Genomic DNA, 24,481 nt, shown 5'->3' on the forward strand with positions numbered 1-24,481 from the left:
GGAACCACAGTAAGATATCTTAAAGGAAGATGTCTTAAAAGCTTATCATTAATATGTCTGTATGATAAGTGGCATTGATTTAAAGTTTTCCAGAGCAGCACTTACATCAGGAAATGTTAATGACATATAATTATAGCGTAATTTTAACAATTGAGGGTAAAGAAAATTGAAGCCGATACAGAAGTGAGGCTGGCTACAAAAGTGAGTTAATCCCCAAAACTCCCAATTTACAGCTAATTAGCTTATAGCTAATTTCCACCCTTCGTATCCATCCGTACTGGAGTGATTTTTTATTTTATTTTAAATAACTCACCTGTTTAGGTAGATCTCAACACAGACACCTGTAGCCACTAACTGTGTGCCTCACATTTGCTAATCTCAAACGTGTTTGTGGTGCAAATGAGTTTTACAGCATTTTTCATGGAGTTATCTGGCAACCAGTGACCCCTGTTGTACATCCATCTACGTGCATAGCCCTCGCTTTTGGTGATTTGGTGGGACACATTCCAGCTTCCCTGTGACTATAAAATGGACAAGCAGTTAAGAGGATAGATGGATGGGTGGATGGCCTATGTGACAGCTGTATCTTTTTCTCCTTCTTCATCTTTCAGCTGCATCTTTAAAGGGTCACAGTATCATCTGCCTACATCTGGTTGGATTTATTTATTTATGATTTGCATATTTGATTTGACAAAGATTGTACACCCGATCCCCTTCCTGCAGCAAACCTCCCCTTTTATTGGAGGCTGGGCAAAGTACGAGGAGTACACAGGAATGTGGCCCCTCAGTGGCTGCCTTTGCATGACAATGGATAAGCCTTGTAATTCTGGACCCCTGTAGCGACCAGATCTCCAATCGTTGGCAGATTGTAAAAGGTATGTCATGTGCAGTGTGCAACCAAGCATGGCACAGGGTCAGGGGTTCAAGCTATGCTAAAACAAAGCAGTTCTATGAGACTGGAGGTGATGGTGCTAGTTGGCTCGTGTTTTATCACCACAAGATATCCCTGTAACACAAAACACATTTGTTATTTTGACATATTTTCACATATCTTTGTTTGAGAGCTAAAAATGTTACCAATGTTAAAACCCCGGTTGTTTCCTAGCAGCAAGAAGATCCTGAGTTTGATTCCAGCAACTGGCCGGGTACTTTCTGTGTGGAGTTGTTGGGGGATGTTCTCCCCATGTTTGTGTTGGTCCTCTCCAGGTACTCCGACTTCCTCCCACAGTTCAAAGACATGCAGTTAATTGGTAAATCAAATTTTTCCATAGGTGTGAATGGTCGTTTGTCTCTATGTGTTAGACTGGCGAGCTGTCCGGGGTGTACCTGCCTCTCCTCTTGTGGTAGCTGGCATTATCTCCAGCCCCCCTGACAACAATAAGTAGATGGAAATTAAAAGACAACTTTGTAATTATTGTTTTGTATCAGTATATTCAAATAAAGCCTGTAAATCCTGCCTGTAAAATACAATTTGTGTGTTTATGAATGAGTTTAGTATAAATGGCGGTTGTCCTCATACTTCAGAAATATTTACAGACAGGTTATAGAGCACTGATTTGGTTAATATATCCAACTGGTAACTTTATTGGGTCATGGTTTGCTCTGTGGGAGAACTGAGGACGTGTCAGTGGGCCATCTGGAGAGTATTACAATGAAAAAATGTTGGATTGACCAATGGGGTATAAACTGTCGGGGTTATTTCTAGCGCTCACTGTCTCTCTTTCTCCCCCTCCTCTGTTGGATGGTTCTCTCATACCTTAAATGCACAAAAAACAGAGTGTAGAAGGGTGGGCGAGAGAGGTAGATGGAGCAACTAGAAGAGAGAGAGACTGGGAGGGACCGTGGGTGAGGTTCACTTGGATCCAAAACCCAGTGAAGCAACAACTTATTAGAGAAACAAGGCAGAAAGTTCTGGAGCAACAACTTTTCCTGAATAAAGCAGAAGAAGAAGAATTCAGTCACTTACGGAATCTGGGATTGCTTTTAACACAGCAAAACTGTTGTATGCTCTCACTTTGGAGAACTTTTACTGAGCTCTGTGCTTCAGGAGTGCTCCGGAAATACAGGAAGTGGTCTCATTAATACTGACAAGTTTTTCAGAAACAAAAAGACTAAAGTTTCCCTGCAGCTGCAGAGGCAGTGAAACTTGGGCTGACTACTCTGGCCAGACTTATTGAGTTTTAGTCATGTCGGGCATGCTTCCCCTCTTTCTCGTATCTTTGTGTCTGATCGTGGGCTCAGTCCAGAGCCAAAGCTCTTCTCAGGATGCCTTTATAATCCAGTACCTGGAGAGGAGACTGGCTCAGATGGAGGTAAGCTGATGTTGGTTCTTCTGTTTCACGTCAACTACATGTATGTGCATCTGGCACGAGGTCAGAGACACAAAGAGCATAGACTCAGCCCCCACCTATTAACTGCTGTTTGTAGTGTTACTCACTTTGCTTTGACATTTTGCTGAATGCTGCAGTTCAGTTCAGAAAATTTCATCTTTACTGCATAATCTGATCATCTAGAGTTGTGGAAATCTAAACGAGGCAACAAAAAATATCAGTCAGTATGTTTTTCCAATCTATAGAAATACAACATGTCTCATTATGGTGGATTTACTACATTTTGAAGGACTTTCAGGTACTAGCTTAGTCTGTTATCAAAATCCAGAAGATTTGCAGAACTGCAGCAAATAGAGAAAAGACTGATCAGTGAACTTGTGCAGTTAAAGAGTGTTTGGCTGAAGGCTGTCAAGATACAAATTATGCCAGTTCCATCATTCTTACTGTTTATGCAGCGTGGGATTACAGAACAGCTGGAGCCAGCCCCAGCTGTCATAGAGCGAGAGAATACCCTGTACAAGTAAAAGAAAGAGAAGAAGAAAGAAAGAAAAAAGTAGGGAGGGGAACAGAAACACAACTAAATCAACATATGATGTAAGCCCCAGACATGAACACTAACACTTAACAAAATGTCAGACAAGTGAGCACAGGAGAACCAAGACATAAACACAGAGGCTAGACACAGGCAACATTAAGGGCAACTGAAAACTACTAATAGAAATCAAGACATGAGCCAAAAGGCAGGGCTGCAAAACTGAAACTCATCTCTGGAATAACTATAAAGCAAAAACTGAACTCAAACACAAAATGATGTCACGATAAAGTTTCCAGTTTATTAGCAAAGAAAAACCAAACCAGGAATCCAGAAATCCAACAAACACAAAACTTGCTCTGACAAAAAACGGGGTGAACTGTGCAATCTGTGGAGGAGAGAGAGAGTGTAAGCGAGCGGTAGTGAATGAATCCCAAAGCAGGCAGTCAAAGTCTTCAGCCTTACTTTTGCTGTGATATTTCCATAACCAGGAAGGAAGAGTCCATACTACAATCCAGGGCACTGGGGAGTTTGGCAGAGAGTGGGCAGGTGGTAGCGGTTAGGAGGGCGCGATTTACTGGTTCCGAAAAGCGTTTGGAAATCTCCAGGAAAGAAGGCTGGAGATCACGGACCGGTTGAGTTGAGTTCAGCTGACGGCTGGTGGGCACCGAAGAGGTGAAGACAATCTGGCGATGATCTGCTGCACACGGCGCTCTGAAATACTGCCCGCTACATGAAGAGCAGCAGATCAGGTGTGAAGGAAACCATCCAACTCCCAGACCCTTCCAAAAAAAAAACTATTTCCACACAAAACAAAAATAAACAGGAATGCCCTGATCATGACTTAAAGCAGTGAAACCAAGAATATGAAACTGGGATCAAGACAATAAAGTGTTACTATAGATATTCCTCATTCGGTTTTTTGATGGCAGTGGTGGTGAATCCTGTCTAACACTATGTTTTCCAAACAAGGTTGAGATCTGGTGACTGTGTAGGCAATAGCAGAGAATTCACACCATTTTGATTTTCATTAAACCCTTCAGTAAGCCTCCATGCCCTGAGGCTGAGGTCACTGTCATGCTGAAACAGACCACTATGATGTGGTCCACTGTGTTTCATCTTAATAGAGGTGAATGCTAAGAAAAACTTTGTATTGCCTCGCAGTGACACCTTCCATTAAGGGAACAAATGATCATCAAACTAGATCCCATCACAGTGGGAGGCTACAGTTCAGTTTTTACCTCTGAGCCGTAAAAGGGCCGATGGAGTATTGTCACCCTGCCTGGCAGACGGCCGGGTGGGTGGGTGACATGAACAGTGGGAGGTCAACTTTTCTTGTGAATGCAATAACTTAAAAACAAAGCAATGCATCAAGTGCTATTAATGTACAGAATGAGTGGAGCAAGACTTTGTGGTATTGTTCCTGACCAAGTAAAATTTACGTGAACCTTTTTAGTTGTTAGAGAAAAAGTTTGATATTAGTTCCATCAGTTCTCAAACTAAATATTCTCATTTTAACTCCTTTTCTCATGAAACTAGGAGCGCCTGAATCAGTGTGAGCAGAGCACCACAAGCGTCACCCAAAGAACCTTTGACCTCTCCAGTGAAATCAGAGGTTATCTGTCTACACTCAGTGTTCTCAGGTAACATATGTGAAAGATCTCCTTTACAGAGTTTCTCTCAGTACACACTATTTAATTGAAAAATGAATGAAATAATGACACATTTCTGAGAGACTGAATGAAATACATCAAATAAGCACTGTTTTGCTGTACAGATCAGAGGTGAAGAGCCAGATGGACGGCATGTCTGTACGTGTAGACCGGATGGAGAGAGAGCTGGAATATTTGGAAAACAAAATTCCCAGTCAGTCTGAAATTGAGATGGAGGAGGCACTGCTGGAACAGCAGATAAAAGCGGCAGAACTCGACCTGCTGAAAAGGAAAGCCAAGATCAAAGTGCAAAATGGTGCTTAAATAAGACGAGATATTTAAAGGTCCACATAACATAAGTTTGGAAAATAGAAAGAAACAACAAAATGTTCATTCCTGCTTCTGTGCTTTTTCCAGACTGCAGCACTGGTCTGAGTCAAATCAAGTCTCTCAAGATTGTGAAGAAGGCAGGAGACACCTATGGTTCCTGGTTCAAGGACCCCTCGGAAGGATCAGCCAAGGTCTCTTCTTTTTTTATAGATGATGAAATAACTGGTTGTTTGCAGCAGAGGTAAAGCTGTCTTTCCTTCTGAGCTGCACTCTTCTGTTTATGTTTCTCTCACTGTCGCTCTGTTAATGGACACTCACTGATCTGTTCTCTGAATAATCAAAATGAATCATGCTTTTGGACTATTTTGTCCTATGTGATTGCATCAGCTGTTATCAGATGACCACCTGTGATGGAAATGGCTGGCTTAAGGTGATAAAACCACATACAATTATTACCAACTGAGCAGCTTCCCTCCATTCAGCAAAACATTTTAACATCTTTGAGCTCAGCTTCAGATCATTTGGTTTTATAATGCATAATTTTACTCCCTTGGCTCTCACTTTCCTTTCAAGTTTGACACTAGCTGTTGTAACATTTGTCACTTTGTATCTGAAGAGCCAGATATTTCCTGATAGGAGTTAGTGACAAAAAATATGGTTCAGCAGAGGGTAAGAAAATTGACCTCTGTTTTTCAGGGAGCCAGAAAAACAGCTCCCAAAGATGCTAATTTTTCGGTATTTCTGTTAAATATGTATGTTTTCTTTGCTTTCAGTGAGTGAGCAAGTGACTAAATAATAGTTCACAACTTTAATAATTACAAAGCTACATTTAGCCAGTGCTTTAGGAATTCCTCCTGGGACTGAACCAGGAATCTTTGGCTTGTTAGGCAAATGTGTAAACTATGGAGCTCCTAATAATTAATAATTCCACCCAGGTGTAAATGGGTGGGTGTATTGTAGCTATATAAGATTGGCCAACAGAATAAAACCACCTGCCCAATATTCTGGAGCTGAACTTAAAAGCTGAGGCCAGACTGCAGTTTATTGTTTGGCCAATTGAGGCTTGTTCCAAAAGTGAGACAATTCCCATGGACTGCTGTGTTAAAGTGGCAAAATTTAGTGCTTTAAATTAACATGTTTACAGCTGCATGGTCAGGTGTGTTAACAGACTGTCCAAGAAGTCTTTTCAAACTTTATAAGTGAGTAAAATTCTATGATTTTATTTAAATGTTAGTTAGAATAAAACAGTCTCTGTGGCTGTTCACACATGCACCCTGCAGATGTACATTACTAACCACACTTACTAGCTTTAGGTAATAAACAAACTTTTCTGTGCAAAAGTAGTTTTTCTGGCTCTAAACACTTAAGATGATGGCAACCAAAATGCTAAAAGCTTTTTAAAACAGCCTTTTTATACAGTTTATTGTAAAGAATAGAATATAAAGCTGAGCTGCAAAATCTCAGCTTGTCCCAATGTGAAATCTTTCAGATTTATCTGCTCAGCGGAATTCGTAACAACACCATGCTTGAGTACGTTTCCCTGCAAAGCTTCACAGAGAGGACTTCATCTCCAGCAAAGGTGGTGCAGCTGCCTTTCCACTGGCAAGGATCGGGTCATGTGGTCTACAATGGATTCCTCTACTACCACAAAGCAGATACAACAAACCAAATAGTGAAGGTTTGTAAGTGATTTAGCAAACATGAATGTGATGTCCACAGTACTTGATGTGAAGTACAAGTTCATGTGTACTTCACATCAAGGCATTCTTGTGTTGATTTGCACTCTGTGTACAAAAGGGGTTGATTAAAGTCGTTCATGTCGCTTGGCAACAGTTCCTGGATACAATTGCAGTTTACCAGTTTGAGACTTCATAACAGGGAGCTTAGTCACTGAGGAGTCGGTCTTGTTTTCTTTCCTTCACTTCTGTGTCAGCTGAGGTCAGTGAGCAGAGAAAACAGTTTTGTTCCAGTAGAGCTAAAGACTTTTGTCAGGATACTTTAGGGGGGTTTGAAGAATTTCCAGTATTTTATTCCATTAATCACAAATATAATACATGTCTGTGAGGAATGTCATATTTGCTTCAGTTGTACTTAATATCACTTTCTTAATAGTAAATAGTAAGCAATGTGGTGTCCCTCTCATTGCCATGCAAGTGATTCTGACCTACTCTAGCTGACATGGGAGCATTGCTAACACAGCTAATTTGTGTAAGGTCGCTCATGTGTGCACTGGTTTTCTTTCTTTTTCTTCTTACAGAAGCCTTCTTTAAGTAGTACATAAAGTAACCACATTTTGATAGTACTTGGCTTGTCTGGGATTTTTAAAGCCTTTGGTTTGTACAAGCCAAGTACTAGTCACCAAAATTAAATAGAGTCTACATTAATATTCAGTTCATTTTATTATTATTTATATACCACCAAATCACAACAACAATCGCCTCAAGGCACTTTATATTGTAAGGTAAAGACCCTACAATAGTACAGAGAAAACCCCAACAATCATATGAGCCCCTATGAGCAAGCGGTTTGGTGACAGTGAGAAGGAAAAACTCCCTTTTAACAGGAAGAAACCTCCGGCAGAACCAGGCTCAGGGAGGAGCACCATCTACTGCAACGAGTTGTGGGGTATGTGAGGAGCAAATGACAAAGACATGCTGTGGAAAGGAGCCAGAGATTAATTATAACTAATAATTAATTGCAGAGTGGTGTATAAATACATAGTAAGAGAAAAGAGGTGAGTGAAGAAGAAACATTCAGTTCATAATGAGAAGCCCCCAGCAGCCTAGACCTATTCCAGCGTAACTAAGAAAGGATTCAGGGTCACCTGATCTAGGCCTAACTATAAGCTTTATCAAAAAGGAAAGATTTAATCTTAAAAGTAGAGAGAGCTGTCTGTCTCCTGAATCCAAACTGAGATCTGGTTCCACAGAAAAGGGGCCTGAAACCTGGAGGCTCTTTTTACCATTGTACTTTTTAACACCCTCGAAACCACAATATTATTAATTATACCTACATTATGCGCTACTACAAGCCAAAAATGCTACTCTGAAATGAATCTTTTGTAAGCTTGTTAGCATGCTAACGTTAACTTTTATCTTAGTCCAGTTTCAACATGCAGTACCCTCCAACTCTGGGCTAATAAAGTGACTAAAATAGCACACCACTGTTCACATACTTTCAGTAGTTACTCAATCTAATTATGTGGTTAGATAAAGTGACTCAAATAAAAGGCCCTCTATGCTATAATGATGTCCATTCATATCAATTAAATTCCTAAAGGTAGACCTGCTGAATGGCACAGTGGTGGACAGCATGCTTCTTCCAGGAGCTGGTCATATGCCTGTTTACAGTCTGAACCCTAACACTTACCTGGACATGGCTGTTGATGAACTTGGCCTCTGGGTCATCCATGCAGATGCTGAGTATGGAGGAAACCTGGTCATCACCAAACTGGAAATAGGTAAAGTACTACTCCTGCTACACATACACAGTTCTGTGAAAAAGGTTTTGAGTCTATATATATATATATATATATATATATATATAATAAAACAAGCATCAGAGTGGTTTCTGATCCGTAGACTGTATTAAAAAAAAACCTTTTTTTATGGGCAACAGGAGGCGAAATGTACGGGAAAACAGGCATAACCTTATTTGCTCTTTAAAAACTTAATGATGAGTTTATGCTCTCAGGTCATTCAACAAGTCCGAAAGGAGGACTATACAGATCTAAAGGTCTTTCAAAGTTTTTCTGTACATGGGCTGCTTGTTCACTCATTCTAGTTCTTGCTCCTAACAGTTTTCAAAGGAGTGCTTTATTTATTTATTTGGACAAGTTGAGGTCAAAAGAACACGAAAGGCTAAAAAAACAACAGCTATTGCAAGTGATTACTAAAAAAATTGGAAAAAAATTCTGGTAAAGACCTGATACAGGACCTGAGAAATGCATTTGGCCCTGCAACTGACCCATTTACTGTGCAGTTTATCGTTACCATAAATGGTCTCATCAAAGCATAAAAGTAGCACGATTTTGATTCCCCATGCAATAATATCTGTAAAGCATCTGAAAGGAACTGGCTTCATTTTTCAGCATGACAATGATCCCAAACATACTGCTAATGTAGTAAAAGCATACCTGGATAGAACAACACACAATGCAACACTATCAGTCATGGATTGGCCTTCCCAGAGCCCAGAAACATTATTTAAGCAGTATGGGATAATCTTGAGAGAGAATATAACAAAAGGCAGCCAACATCAAATGTCCTTCAAGATGCCTGGAGAACTATTTGTTACGTTTTGAGGGTCTGCGGCCACCTTCAGTAAGTATTTTGAACCCATTGAGATGGGGTTGGCAGCTTCCGCTGACGATGCCTAACCGTTGCTATGGGGTTTGGTAGGTGGAAAACCTGCAATTTGGTGATGCAACGGTTACGGACTTGATTAGTTGTTTTGGTTATCATAATCATTTGACAAACCATGGGTTTGTATTTATGGGAGGGGGTGTTACGGCCCTAGCAGGGCCTCCTCCTGAAGGTGCCTGTGTGGGCGTGTCACACTACCTCTTCTGCCTGAGGTGCCACCTTTCCCTTTTGTGCAGCTGACTCTCGTCAGTAATCAAGGAGATTTAAGCCCAGGGAAAGGTGAGCTCTGGGCCAGAGTGCCATTTTGTGTGGGCCCAGCTAGTGAGCTGAGTGTCTTGTGGTGTTTCCAGCTAGTGAGCTGCGCTTTCCTTTTGACTTTTTGCTTTATTTGACCAACGCCTGAGTTTTGTTTGTGTTTTATGGTGATAATGGCTTGTCCGTCTCTTTTAGTTGAATTACTTCAATAAAACTGTTTTATTTAAAAAAAAAAAAAAAAAAAACTTGTTACGTTCCCCTGAGGGGTCTAGGCGGGGAGGGGGAAGTAACAAAAGTGACCGGGTCAGAAAAAGGAGTCAGGGAGGCAAAACAGTTAAATAAAACAGTTTTATTGAAGTAATTCAACTAAAAGAGACGGACAAGCCATTATCACCATAAAACACAAACAAAACTCAGGCGTTGGTCAAATAAAGCAAAAAGTCAAAAGGAAAGCGCAGCTCACTAGCTGGAAACACCACAAGACACTCAGCTCACTAGCTGGGCCCACACAAAATGGCACTCTGGCCCAGAGCTCACCTTTCCCTGGGCTTAAATCTCCTTGATTACTGACAAGAGTCAGCTGCACAAAAGGGAAAGGTGGCACCTCAGGCAGAAGAGGTAGTGTGACACGCCCACACAGGCACCTTCAGGAGGAGGCCCTGCTAGGGCCATAACACCCCCTCCCATAAATACAAACCCATGGTTTGTCAAATGATTATGATAACCAAAACAACGAATCAAGTCCGTAACCGTTGCATCACCAAATTGCAGGTTTTCCACCTACCAAACCCCATAGCAACGGTTAGGCATCGTCAGCGGAAGCTGCCAACCCCATCTCAATGGGTTCAAAATACTTACTGAAGGTGGCCGCAGACCCTCAAAACAATGTCTCATGTGATGGCTAGGGCTTTTTTGAGCCATCACATGTGGAGAACACAGCAGGTAGTCAGAGTCAGAAGACCTTACTGCAACACTTTGCAGACGATTCCTCAAGTCACCGGTACAGGCATGTTTGTTAGCCAGGGTTGCGGGTCTTACTGGTGGTTTTATACACAGCCTGTCCCCCTGCAGGTCATTCTGGGGACCTGGGAAATTGTCAACCAGCGGCCGCTCAGGGTTAATTGACCCCTTACACTGACCACACGAGCCCCTTACACAACTATGCCCCAAGTGTGGTCCTTTGCTGGGCCTGACAACCTTGTTAGTTTGAGAACCATGAGTGACTGTTTTCAAATCAGGCCTTCTTCCCTTTTGATACGCTTTCCGCTTAAGTGCCAGTTTCACACAATCAGCAACCACATGGCCAGGCTTGTGGCAGAAGAAACACAGTTTTGCTTTGGAACTTGAAACCACCGCTTTTTCAGCCTCATTAGCTGGCTCCCTTCTAGCTCTCCAAGATGTATTGTAGTGAGAAGGGATGTCACATTCTACAGCACTTGTCTTATGAGTTAGGGTAAACTCATCTGCCAGTATGGCAGCCTGCTGTAAAGTGGAAACCCTCTGTTCACTTAAATAAAGAGCAATACACTCAGGAACAGAGTTTTTAAAATCCTCCACAAGCATGAGCTCACGTAACGACCCCAAACTGTTAACCTGGCTTGCAGAGCACCACCTACCAAAAAGCTTTGCCTTCTCCCGAGCAAAGTCAAGGTAGGACTGACCCTGTGCCAACTCCAAACCTCGAAAGTTCTGCCTATAGGCCTCAGGCACAAGTTCATAGGCTTGGAGGACAGCACTTTTAATCTTTTCATAAACTAGGCTGTCCTGCCTAGACAGACCAGAGCAAGCTTCCTGAGCCTTACCTGTGAATTTACACAGCAACATCACCCCCCACACATCTTCAGGCCACTGTAATGCAGTTGCTATGCTTTCAAACACACTGAAGAAGCTCTCAACACTGGATTCACAGAAAACGGGAACCAGGTGGATGTTATTGCTTACAAACGAGCTTCTAGACACCTGTGCACTGATGGCTTCATCAGCCATTTTGGGGGCCGGAGAACGGTTAGAAAACACCCTAATTAGGACACTACCACACCAGTCTGCCAACTCACGCAGACTACCCAATAATTAACCGATTAATGGAAAACTACACAACTTACTTTAACTAACCAACTTACCTCTTGCAGTATACACTAAACAAACACAACTTACCCAGTTCCTAAGCACAACAAACTTTACCTACCTATCTTCTGGAGCGTGCTGGGCTCGAGGCGACTTGAAAGGCAGAACTTCAGCGACCAGGGCCCTGAATTGCCTACCCCCAACAGGGAACTAATCCCCGCCCAGGATTACTCCGAAAATAAAAAAGGCAAAACAACAAAAGAGTGCCCGAAGGAAGAACTTACCAAGCTCAGCTGGACACTCACCTAACTTAACTGGGAAGTTGAATCTCTAAAGGTGAACAAAGCAAGATAATCAAAAACCAATTCCAACTCAAAACTCCCTTTTCAACAATCCCGGACGAGCCCCCACTTGTTACGTTCCCCTGAGGGGTCTAGGCGGGGAGGGGGAAGTAACAAAAGTGACCGGGTCAGAAAAAGGAGTCAGGGAGGCAAAACAGTTAAATAAAACAGTTTTATTGAAGTAATTCAACTAAAAGAGACGGACAAGCCATTATCACCATAAAACACAATCCCGGACGAGCCCCCAAGCTAGTGAGCTGCGCTTTCCTTTTGACTTTTTGCTTTATTTGACCAACGCCTGAGTTTTGTTTGTGTTTTATGGTGATAATGGCTTGTCCGTCTCTTTTAGTTGAATTACTTCAATAAAACTGTTTTATTTAAAAAAAAAAAAAAAAAAAAAAAAAAAAAACTTGTTACGTTCCCCTGAGGGGTCTAGGCGGGGAGGGGGAAGTAACAAAAGTGACCGGGTCAGAAAAAGGAGTCAGGGAGGCAAAACAGTTAAATAAAACAGTTTTATTGAAGTAATTCAACTAAAAGAGACGGACAAGCCATTATCACCATAAAACACAAACAAAACTCAGGCGTTGGTCAAATAAAGCAAAAAGTCAAAAGGAAAGCGCAGCTCACTAGCTGGAAACACCACAAGACACTCAGCTCACTAGCTGGGCCCACACAAAATGGCACTCTGGCCCAGAGCTCACCTTTCCCTGGGCTTAAATCTCCTTGATTACTGACGAGAGTCAGCTGCACAAAAGGGAAAGGTGGCACCTCAGGCAGAAGAGGTAGTGTGACACGCCCACACAGGCACCTTCAGGAGGAGGCCCTGCTAGGGCCGTAACACTATTCCCCTAGACTACTTAAAAAGATAGCAAGAAGGGTTCCCTAACATAGAGTTCAGGCTGTGTTGTGGTCACAGCAAATATTTGCTTTAAAACTATAAGAACTGCATAAACTCTATTTTTTCCTATATACTATGTAAATTTAATAAATGCACCTGTATTGCATATTTTTTGGGAAATGACTGGTGACTCAAAACTTTTGCCCAGAGCAGTAAATCCATCTTTTGTACCCTCTATGGTTTGATCTCGCCACTTACATAAAAGCAAGAACATATATCCATTCAGTCCAGCTTTGTTTCTTTATATGTTAGGAACCTTGGCAGTAGAGTCTGTGTGGGACACACAGTGTAGAAGCCATGACGCTGAAGGAGCTTTCCTAATATGTGGCACCCTTTATGTGGTCTACAACACACGCTATGGAGGACGTTCCACCATACAGTGTCTCTATGACATCCATGACACCATTCACAGGTTGGCTTGTACACATGCACATGCATGCACAGTATACACCTGCATACATACATACAGTATCTACATGACAAACCACTTTCTTTTCCCTGTGCCATCCCGTTCCCTGTGCAGCAATGAGAGTCCTGTGATGTTCTTCCCGAAACGTTACACCAGCCATAGCAGCATCCACTATCACCCCGGAGACAAGCAGCTGTATGCCTGGGATGACGGCTACCAGACGATATACAAAGTGGAGACACGCAAGAATGACCAAGTCATTGCAGACTAATATTACAACAGTGTTAATATACTGATGTTTGTTGAGGACATAGCTGCTTCGCATTGTAATGTACTGGGTACCCCTTAAGTGTAATTATTCAACATTCCCAAGAAAAATTGCTCTACTGGTGTTGTTGCTGTTGAAAGATGTGGTAACCAAAGAAATGTTTTAAAATGTTTAATTTTAATGTGTAGTTCAAGGAAAGATGTATTTTAACCTAAAACAGGGTTGTTTTCTGTCTTGGTTTACCACAATATAAGATTTACACTTTATGATTTTTGTGATCAAAAAACCTCACCATAACGATGTTATCACTATATTTAGAGAAAAGTTTTATGAGGCAAAAAAGCAGAAATTCAAATAGAAAGTTTACATTTAAACTCAAAACTGCCATTAACTGTGCCAACATATATAATGCATGCTATTTTTATGCGAATTTCTGACACTATACTGATATGCTGATATCAACTAGGCACCCCAGTGTTAAAATATGACAAGAAGCAGTTCCAGAACAAGTTTTAGTGTGTGATGAGTGGGGTGTGAGAATGTGTTGGTTAATTCTGCATCCTGTATTAAAATCTCTATTATCACTTGAAAATCATGCAAAGAAAAAAAAAAAAAAAAAAAGAGCACGTCTAGGAAAGCTAATCATAGGGTATTTTATAATCTGCTGTTGTTTAGTGCTCCTTTGCTGGCAATGGATGCTGCCTTTATCACTGTGAAGGGTTATAGAAATGAATTCCATGTCTAACTGAAGCCTTTTTAAGCATTGTACTTTATACTTTGTAGCAACACAATAAAGAGCATTTACATAGTCAGGGTTTTCAGTATGTTTTTCAGAATGATGAATTCCATCTTAAAAACTGTTTGAAATATGTAACATAGAATATGTCTTTGTCAGCTGAATAGCTGAGTTCTCCCAAAAATGCTGGCATCATTTCATTGCTGAAGTTGATGAACAGTCTACCCAGCTGTTAAAATCTTCCAATCCCTCATGTATAAGTTGCTAATATAGTAGTATTGTAAAGCTTATTTATTGCACTTGAACACAGTAGAATTACACAAAAAAAGCCTACTTAAATCAGTATTGAAGACAATGAGGAGTGAAGATTCGCAGAGGCAGAGCAAGGAAAGGACAACCAAATGTCAACATTGTATATTCTCCAAACAGTAACAAAATAGTGCTGGAAACTCTCATTTCATTTACACTACACATTCTCATCGACATCAAACATTATGCCATTAAGCAGATTCAGTTCATGTAAGTGTTGAGACGAGTGATGAAACGTGTCTCCCACTGAAAACGCATCGTCCAGCTGAAGAGAATCAGCTTTCTGGGATTTCCTTACATTTATGATTGAGCATGCATCGAGACATCAAAGAATAATGGTCTCAGTTTACGCAGAACCAGAGTGCATGCTGCATTCATTCTCTGCACATTTGCATATTCTTGTAGAATGCTCTTAAAATCAGCATCTTAAGAGGATTTACTTTTACATTATCCAGTTCTCCTCAAAAAAGTAGCGGTCTAGTACAGCAGGCATTCGGTAAGACTAGACTAAAACTTCAATACGACACATAAATTGTGGAATCTGCTTTTTACAGATTGTGTTGCCATAATCTGCAACAAACGTTATTTATTAGTTTGATATAGATGAAGGTTCTATTTTGAACTGTTTGTGACTTTTAGTGTGAGTGCGCTGAGATGGTTGGAAATGCATGTGAATCAAATGTAAATAGTGCGACAGCGCCCTCTCTTGGTTATGACCGGTTATACGTTTACCTTCGTTGTGTCCCCTTTGCATTAAAGTCTCAGAGTGGATTACTTAATTTCCCTTGTTTTAAACGTGATAGAAAATGGTGATGTAAAAGATAGTAATAATTAACTGTGACAGAATAAATATATTTCATTTATTTGCAAAAAGTCAAAGTCAAAATACTTATAATAAACCACCATTTTCAAGCAGTTTCAAGAACTTTGCTCTTTCTTTTTTTGCTTTCCCCATTAATTATCACATGGCCTAACAGGTGTACTTGGGGACCCTTAAGGGCCTGACCCCAGGGTGGAGAACTGTGAAAATCAGCTCCATGCTGACCAGATACATTCGAATACTGCGTTTGCTTCAGTGCATTAATATTGTTAAGTCACATTTCACTATATATATCAGGTCTTAAGCTTCTTTATCTTAGAAGAATTATACTGTTGTTTGATTTTTAGTCATATAGATTTATAGCATTTTCGCATCACTCATTTCAAAGTTTCTGATTTACCCGCCCATTTTCGGTTGGAGATGACGTAGGGAAAGGGGGCGGTTCCAGAGCGGCCGGTTACTTTGACTGCAGCGGCAAGAAATCATTTGGACGGTGAATTTCACTTTTCCTTTTTGGGAACGGATGAAGTAGTGTTCGGAGGATTTTCTCATCACCATGAAGCGGAGAAGCAATACCAACGTCACCAGGAGGAGTTCAACAATTAAAAGGCGCAGTGAGAATTTGCGTTTTGATGAATTCGGCTTTGCTCTCACTAAAAAAAAGGACCAGAAACTTCATCACCGGTGTCACGATTACAGGTGCGGAACAGGTTCACGATACATTAGCTCACGTTTAAGCGACTAGCCTGGCTTATTATGCTCCTCACCCGAGTCATTTACTCCTAAACGCCAGTTATTTCAGTATTCACTGTCTCAACTGTGTTCTTTAACTGTATGATTTTAATCTTGTTGTTAAAGTAAACTAATCACTTCAGTAAGTTATAGTCGTGGTGACATTAGCTGTCGGCTTTAAGAGTTTCTAACTATCTTGTTCTTAGAAGTGAAAACCTCGTTGTATTAATAAGATTAAAGTCTTTTAAATTATTTATCGCCAACTGTATTGATCCATTTATTAAATAGAATCTAAGTTCAACAAGTTGCTGAAACAAATGAGAAAAGCTGAGTTAAGCGGAATATTTATAATGTTAGACAAAGCTACTCTGCTAAAAACTATTTCAGGTGTACCTTGCAGGCTTACATGTCCACACGTCATACACGTGAAATGATAATGAAAACGCAAAAATCTCTACTTGAATACTTCCTCCAGTGAGTATTGTATTACACTCTGACTAGCTGCAGTCATGGTTTGTCAGACACTGAGCACTTAAAGCCCAGAGTTTAGAATTACTGAAAATGACAGTATCTGTCTGATTGAAAAAGCTGATGAATCAGCCCAAGCTCACCATGTTGTGTTGTCTGTCAGCTACCCCCAGCTGAGCTCAGTGAGGGTGAAAGAGCTGTGTGAGCTGCTCAGCTACTGGAATGGAGCCAGCTTTATCTGCAAGAGCCAAGTAAGACTTGTATAAACTACAAAAAGCACTGATGAAAATCTTGTGTTTTGCACATTTGGCAACCATTCGAACATGCTTGTTTTCTTCGCACTCTTGCTGTGTTTTCAGATTGAGCGATTTATCAGAATGGGTATCCCTCCAAGCCTGCGCGGCAGAGTATGGAAGTGCCTGCTTACCACTGATATTTTGAGAGATGCCAGTGACTTCAACTACCAGGTAATATACCATGTGACATCCAAAAGAAGGACATTGCAAAGCTGCACACTTTAACACTGAATTGTCATCATAAAGTTGCCCACAACGGTGTACAACCGCTGTAAAAAAGTATTTCCATGTTTGCTTTGTTTGCTTTTTATTTACTGGTGGAACATTCTGGCTTCATGGAACATGTCTTAAACAAATATAATTTATATGGCATATTTTTATAGATTGAGCAAAAAGATGGAATTGCGCAATATTGAGGGGGGAAATATTTGTCAGACTGATATCAGGACTGCTGGCCATGTCACTGAGTTAACACTTTGTGGAAAGGTGCATTGTCACCCTACAAAAGTAACTTCATCTTCGCCAAATATATTTTACAATAAGGAAAGGGAAAAGGTGTCCAAATTATGAGCTTTGAGTTTAGTGTTGATGTCATGCTTGCCATCTCCTCTGGCTCTTTATCTGGCATCAACCCCTTGTCACATGAGTGGAGGAAAGTCCCTTTTTTCCCTTCTCACAATCGGTGCAAAAGTACCAGACAAAAGTATGAGCATCATCTCTTGGCCAATATAGATTGATGATTCATCAGTGAGCATCGCTTTCAACTGCAGCCCAGGATTGTTTCTCTTTAGCTCACTGTAAGCGTATTTTCTTCTGTGTGCATGTGAGTGCTGGTTTTCGTTTCAGTTTCAGTTTTATAGTTCTTTGCTTTTTCAGCTGGGAGCTCTCTTGATGAGCTTCCTTTAAATCACATGCAAACTACAGACTAGTTTGCATATTTAGATTTCTGCAAGTATTATTTGCAATGTGATTCCATAATTTTCTTTTTCATCTACTTGATGTAGAGAAGGACAAAACACGCTGTTAATTAAAATAAGTGAATTTAATATGGTTTAGGTTTGTTTCGTGAATCCAGAATGTTCAGCTCTTAAACAGAAATAGTTTTGAGACATATTTTTGATTTCTTTATTTGCTGCAAAGTAAAAAAGTTGAATAAACATCCTCCAAGAGTGGCGATTCCATATATTTTTTTCAATATATCCGTTTTGGCCAGGAATTTTAAAAGAATTTGGCTACCATTTAACTTTAGTTGTGTCATTGAGCCATTGATTAGTCTTCCTTGGAAAAAAATGCTGGCAATTTGCCAAAGAAAACAACAAAAACAACAACAAAAATCCCCTCATTTCAGATTTTAGATGTGTTGACTAAATATTAGGATGGTTTATACTTTTCATTTGAAAATAAATTACAAATACTCCCATGAGATCTGGGCACTTATTTCGTTTTTAGTCATTTTTGACATTTCTGCAACCTTGGAAAATGGATGAGAAATGTTTCTGCCCAACTGGACATGAATGAGAAATTCTTGTGTACCTTCACATTACGTGCAGTGTCACAGGTTTGAAACCCATGTGCTTTTCCAATGATATGTCAGATTCAGATTGTACTGATACTGCAGTGTGTCACTGCGGGAGCAGCTCCAAGTTTTCCACACAGTAGTTACTGTTTGAAAAACATTTTATGTCAAACAGTGGCAGCCTGGAAGCGCACAAAAAAGAATAATTTTGCAACTTCACTGTATGAGTTCAAGTGAAACAAAAATGTGTGAACAGCTCGTGAGATGAAGTTGCAAAGAAGGGGATAAGTTCTACATCTGCTGAATCAAACCCAATTTGGCAATTAAGTAATGTTAACTAGCCAACATTAGTAGCTGTGTTATTTCCTGTAACACTAAGCAGTAGGACTGCATCATACAATAACTTGGCTAACGATAATGTTAGCTAAGCACAGGCCTAGAGACCTGCAGCCTGTAGTTGCTGAATCTCACTTAATTAAACAAAAATAACTGAGAAGGGGGGGAGAGAGAGAAAATATCTCTCCCCTTCTCCCTTCTTTACTTGCAACATAATACCAAATAAGAAAAATGTATTTGTTAATTACCTCTCTGGTAATAATAGTAATGACAAAATAGGTAAAGTAGTTATGTGCTGTAAATGTCGATTCACTAGTGGTGTTTGAAAAAAGTCTGTAAAACATAGTTTTGCAATATTTTGCATGGTGATATTGTATCGATACAGATACACCAAATATCAGTGTTTTATTAAATAATTTAAAGTACTCTGAGAATAATACAAACAAGAGGGCTTATCTCTTGCACCACCATCCTGAAATAGTATTAGTTACACAAACTTGCATTAAATTGATTCAACGAGGGGGGGGGGAAAGCATCCAACACTGAACATACTTAGTTTGACATACCTACCTTCTATGTCAGAGAGTGCTAAAAGCTCAGTCAAACAAGTAAAATAGGTCAGCAAGGTCCTTGCATCTACACAAAAATAAATAAATCTGTGGCTGCCTAGTAGAGTTGGATGTCTCGAGACCATTTTACATGGTCTTGGTGTTGTCTTGGTCTCGGATCCCTCGGTCTTGTCTTGGTCTTGCTGTCTCAGTTCAACATAGTGGTCGGGAGATTTGGAGTCAACAGTATCCATGGCACACAACGTAATGTTTTATAATGTGTCATGCGCAAAAGCATCAGCTCTAAGAGCCGTGCTTAGAGAGTGCTTTGTAGTGAATCAGAAGAGTCGACTCCCCTTGAGCGAGAGCCGGCTCCTCACTTAATTTCCTTTCGCTGCTCAGCTCTCACACAGTGGCTCAGCTATGCTCCAAGCCCTCCATAATGTGGCCAATCACATGCGAGGATATAGGATAATATCATCATGTGAAAAACGGAGAGGGTGAGAGACGCGACAGTCAAGTGGAGCGTGTGTCTGTCCCCTCAGTGAGTGAGTGAGTGAGTGAGACATTAGACAGCGGTGAGGAGGGCTGTGCGAGTGCATCGCAAAAACACATAAATATGCCTGACACCCGTAAACGAAGCAGCATCTGGCTGCAGTTTAAAGACTTTTTTGTCTCGGTCTCAGTCTTGGTCTCATCTCGACTTTGTCTTGGTCTTGATACTCTCTGGTCTTGGTATTGTCTTGGTTTAGGCGGTCTTGACTACAAGTCTACTGCCTAGTCATTTTTGGGGGGAATTTTTTTGTAACTTTCATTGATCCATTTTTTTCGGCTTATCCAGTTCAGGGTTGCTGGAGCCTACCCCAGCTGTCGTATGCTGAGAGTCGGGGTGCACACTTGACAGGTAGCCAGTCTGTTGCATGGTTACCACACAGCAACAGACAACATTTGGCCAATTTAGAATCGCAAATTAGAATTAGAGAGATTGTCAAAGGTTTGCAAATAATTGCTCTTTAATTTATATATTCAGACAGATTGCCAGCATGTTGCCATCAGTCTGAATGACTCGAGTCAACTGGCTGCCAGCTGGTTTTATTCTGATTATATTCCTATATAACCGGAAGGTTGCTTAGTGCAAATTCAGTAGTTAGATGTGAATTTCATTTATTAAAGTCAATAAAGAAGAACATAAAGACCCTGCTGTATCCACTGAAATGCAATTTCATGGATTAACAATATACATAAGATAACAACTGAACTTTTTAAAAATGTTTGAGCCAATACGCTCTTTACCTAACACCCTGTTTTTTTTTTAATACCCTAACCCAGCTGCTCTGTAGAGCCTCAATGCGTTCAAATGCCACAGTTTCATTGAAGTTTTATTCATCCATGTTACTCTGCATGCATTTAGTGTCTTTCTCCTTCAACCATTAATGTTATTGATGGATTTCTAGCCAGAGTATATGTTGTATTCTTTTCAACAGACATGTTTGTCTGAGGTGCGAGGACCTTTGGTCGACCTGGGAGTCAGTGAATACGGCATCTTGTCTGCAATCACTACACTGAGCGACACTCAGAACAACCTGGGCTTAAACCGTCAACAGTCCACCAGCCCTTCAAAGCCCCGCTACTCTGTCGATGACATCACACTCTTCAGACAAATCGCCCTGGACCTGCGTGAGTTCAGACACTCACTTTACATAGTGTTGCTGTATGTTGCACCATGTGTAGCTGAAAGAAATAAAAGTAATGCACTTCATTTGAAATGGTCCATGCCAACAGAGCGTTCCTTCCCTACTCATCGGTCCTTGATGGGAGAAAGTCCCGAGGCCATCGAGGGTCAAGCGAAACTCTTCAGGGTCCTAATCGCCTGCGCCAAATACAACCCAAAGGTTGGATACACCCAAGGTAATGGGACGAATGACTGAACTGTTTGTGCATGTTTTCACTTCCCTGCATTTTAACTGGATATACTATAGTGGTACCCTTTCCTTTTGTCTGCCTGTGCTACACAGCAGATAATATCAATAAATTAGCAACATTTTATTGGTCTTATGCTACATATTGTGGGAGATTTAAACCTAACACTGTGCTCCCTCATCAGTCAGCACACTTTTTTTGAAAGCTGCTTCAGTTATTCTATAGATACCTGCAGTATATCATGTGACCACTTGATGGAGGTAGATGACCTTTTAATACAGAGCAGAGTTGACGCTGTTTAAGTTGTTTTTAAAAATGGCTCAGTAATCATATCTTTTCCTGTATTAATTGCACATTTCTGTCATGATGCACTTTAGAATAATTTAGTCTTAAAACCTAAAGATCTGCAGAAATAACTACATAAGCTTTTATACCTGCTTTTTTGTTTTGGAATTCTGAAACATCACCATCACCTTTTCTCTGTCTTCCCAATTTTCTTCTTAAATATATAACATCATGGTTAGAATGGCATTTTAATTTTGTCTCTGTAAGAATACTGCTTGGTGTAAAACTGTAGAGAACACTTGTTATTTTGTAAATCTTATATAACCGAAAGCTGATCCCAGTTATCTGCACCAAATAGACAATACTCATAATTACATTTTGTATCTTGTTTGGGAAATGTTTATTATAAAACAATGTTGTTTGATGGCCCTTTATGAACAATGGTTTCTAGTGATCTTCTGCATGACATTATATATTCTAGAAGTCCTATTTTGAATGTCTTTTAAAATTTATGGGTGGGAGAAAAATTAATTTATGGCCAGTTTCATTGTCAGTGTTGGTGCGCTTGACAATGTCATTGTGCAGCAAGAAAACAATTAACTGATGTCAGACTAATCATCCAGTCAAAGCAAGTCAAACCTGAGGATAGACACAGCATGTGTCTGAAAATTTTCAGTTATATGCTGTGTATAACATTATTTACATGATGTCTGATGATTTAGCACAGTGCAGAGATCATAAGCAGCAACATTCTTTCTTTGCCTGTGCAGAATGTGGTGACACACACCCGTGATTAGCTGGATCTTGAGCACCCCTATAAACACGTGTATATTTTTCTTGACAAACCATATTAATGCTACCTTTTACCCTGTGCTTCATCCAGGAAAAAATGTGTGTGCATTTTACAGGGATGTCCTACATAGCAGCAGTGCTGCTGATGGAGTTGGGGGAGGAGGAGGCCTTTTGGGCTCTGGTGGCTTTGTTGGATAAACCCAAATATCTGGGTGAAATGTTTGACCTTAGTCTCACCAAGTAAGAAAACTTCAGTTCTTATTGTTGGCCTTTATACAAATACAAAGAAAATACAACCAGAGTGTGGTTTATGTGTGGATATAACTGATGTAAATTAAGGATAAGAAAAGAAAAATTCAGTTTTATCTGATAGTTGGGTTATCATGAAACGATCATTACAAACCTTTTGTTGTTGGGGTTTGGTTTTGTTTTTTTGGTGTCCCCTGTGTGTCCCTGTGTGTCTCTGTGTCTGTGATCTGCTAAACTGTCTGGCTTTTTCTCTTCTTCTTGATTAGGGTGCAGCACCAGGTAAAGGTGTTTGACCAGTTCTTAAAACACAGGAAGCCTGAGCTCTCCAAGCACATGGTGAGTCGTTTTACTTTCCGCGTTTCACTATTTGGGTTTCTGCAAACAATGAAAGTTGGATGATAAACTTTAATTTTTGTTAAATTGCTATCTGAGTTACAAAAATCCTGGAAGTAATTTGTTTCAGTTTAGGGATGCCCAAAAGTCACATTATTTTAAAGGGGGGGGACAATTTAGTGTCCTGTTGTGCCCACAAGAGGGCACACCAATACAAAGAGACATGTAACTGTTATATAGGTAGATTTGTCTCTGCATGAACATCCTTACACATATCAAGGTAAAGAAACAACACGAATAAAATTACAGAATGTAACATGAAACATTAAACACCCTGCTTAGAGCAGAGTTTTGTTGTGAACTTTTTGCTAACATTACTACAGGATTGTTTATGAATTATTCGAGCCCTAAGTTGGCCCCATGCTGTGCCTGAACATTAGAGAATTTTGTATTTTTAAAATGTGTATTAGACACAAGCTTTAACTGTCTGTATACAGTTATTGTTAATGGGTTTTTACACATGCAAAAACATGCTGAAAGAGTTGTTAGAACCAAATTAGGATTTTTACAAACAAAGCAGAACTAGTAAAATGTTAGAAGTCAGGACATTTGAATTTAGTTGCCCATGTAATGTCCATTCAATTATGCTCCCTAATTACAGTGGACCAAAACATTGTCATCTATAAGAATCAGGAAGAGATACACAGCTGTTCTGACTTTGTCACTAAGTACAGTGATCATGTAAGTGAATTACATTAATGCAACACTTTGTATTCTGTGCAGCAGACACATGGTGCTTTTTGCCATCAGATGAATATTCCATTTCACAGTAAAATGTTTGTTTTTACAACTAGCAGCTAGAGTTGAGAATATAACAGGGTGCTTGAAATCCTTGAAAATGCTTAAATTTTAATATTGTCTTTTCAAGGTTTGAAAAGTGCTTGAATTTCAGATGTGGTGCCTTAAATGTGCTTGAAACCGTATTTCATTCACCACAAATAACTATCTGACCAAGCAGTTTTCTTATCAGATAGAGAAATTAAATGAGTCGCGAAGTGTAAAGCAAAATTCCTCCGCCTGGGCCGCCTTGCACCTCTGCATCGTCAGTCTGTTTCAATGCGCCACCTGGCCCCTCCCCCCGGACAGTCGGGGATGAGTGCACAAACTTGACGATGCTGTTTTAATGAGCGTTTGATAGAAAACGACACTGGTGGAATTTGTACTCTTGAGTCACATGACAGATGAGATGATTTTCAAGTATACATACATAACACATGTTAATTTTTAAAACTATTATTATTTTGCTAGCTATCAAACTTGCTGGAGAAATGATTGAAATGCACTGAGTGTGATGCAGTATGGCAGTGCTATTATAGTAGTTAGTTAAGGCATGGTGATATATGGAATATGCTGTAAACTTAGCTAACATTACTTAGCAGTAGCAGTAATGTGAGTTACTTCACTCAAGCTTTAAACGTTAGTCCGATATTTAACTAGCCAACTTATGGCATAAGCAAATAATGGTAATAAGAGGGACTGATCAATATGGGCAATGGGAATAGCCACTTTTCTGTGCTATTGAAGTTCCCTGGCTTTCACTCAAAATCTGTTTATTGTGAGCACCTACACTAACTTAAAAATTATAAATGGCTTCTAGCTCACATTGAGGCCTGTGGGGCACTATCAGCCACTGAGACA

At 40.2% G+C, this 24,481-nt stretch overlaps 2 protein-coding genes across 3 annotated transcripts in view; both read left to right on the forward strand.

The window, feature by feature from the left end:
- Nucleotides 1-1,760: 1,760 nt before the first annotated feature.
- olfml1 (olfactomedin-like 1) lies at nt 1,761-14,087 on the forward strand. The gene is made up of 8 exons (XM_040035952.1): nt 1,761-2,312; nt 4,402-4,505; nt 4,640-4,830; nt 4,932-5,035; nt 6,334-6,522; nt 8,124-8,304; nt 13,019-13,178; nt 13,290-14,087. The coding sequence occupies exons 1-8, from the start codon at nt 2,187-2,189 to the stop codon at nt 13,444-13,446; spliced, it is 1,212 nt and encodes a 403-aa protein (XP_039891886.1). The 5' UTR covers nt 1,761-2,186; the 3' UTR covers nt 13,447-14,087.
- Nucleotides 14,088-15,636: 1,549 nt separating this feature from the next.
- si:ch211-266k8.4 (rab GTPase-activating protein 1) overlaps nt 15,637-24,481 on the forward strand; it is a 59,397-nt gene continuing 50,552 nt past the window's right edge. Inside the window, exons 1-7 of one of the 2 annotated variants that reach the window (XM_040035940.1) lie at nt 15,637-16,007; nt 16,672-16,759; nt 16,868-16,975; nt 20,689-20,881; nt 20,987-21,112; nt 22,318-22,441; nt 22,717-22,786. In XM_040035940.1, the coding sequence (XP_039891874.1) occupies nt 15,865-16,007; nt 16,672-16,759; nt 16,868-16,975; nt 20,689-20,881; nt 20,987-21,112; nt 22,318-22,441; nt 22,717-22,786 (852 nt within the window). In that variant the 5' untranslated portion in view covers nt 15,637-15,864. The remainder of the gene's footprint in view (nt 16,008-16,671; nt 16,760-16,867; nt 16,976-20,688; nt 20,882-20,986; nt 21,113-22,317; nt 22,442-22,716; nt 22,787-24,481) is intronic. The other variant, XM_040035938.1, reaches the window with a different exon arrangement.

The sequence above is a fragment of the Simochromis diagramma genome, unplaced genomic scaffold (genome assembly GCF_900408965.1).
Source record: "Simochromis diagramma unplaced genomic scaffold, fSimDia1.1 OVJJ01000333.1, whole genome shotgun sequence".
NCBI lineage: Eukaryota > Metazoa > Chordata > Actinopteri > Cichliformes > Cichlidae > Simochromis > Simochromis diagramma.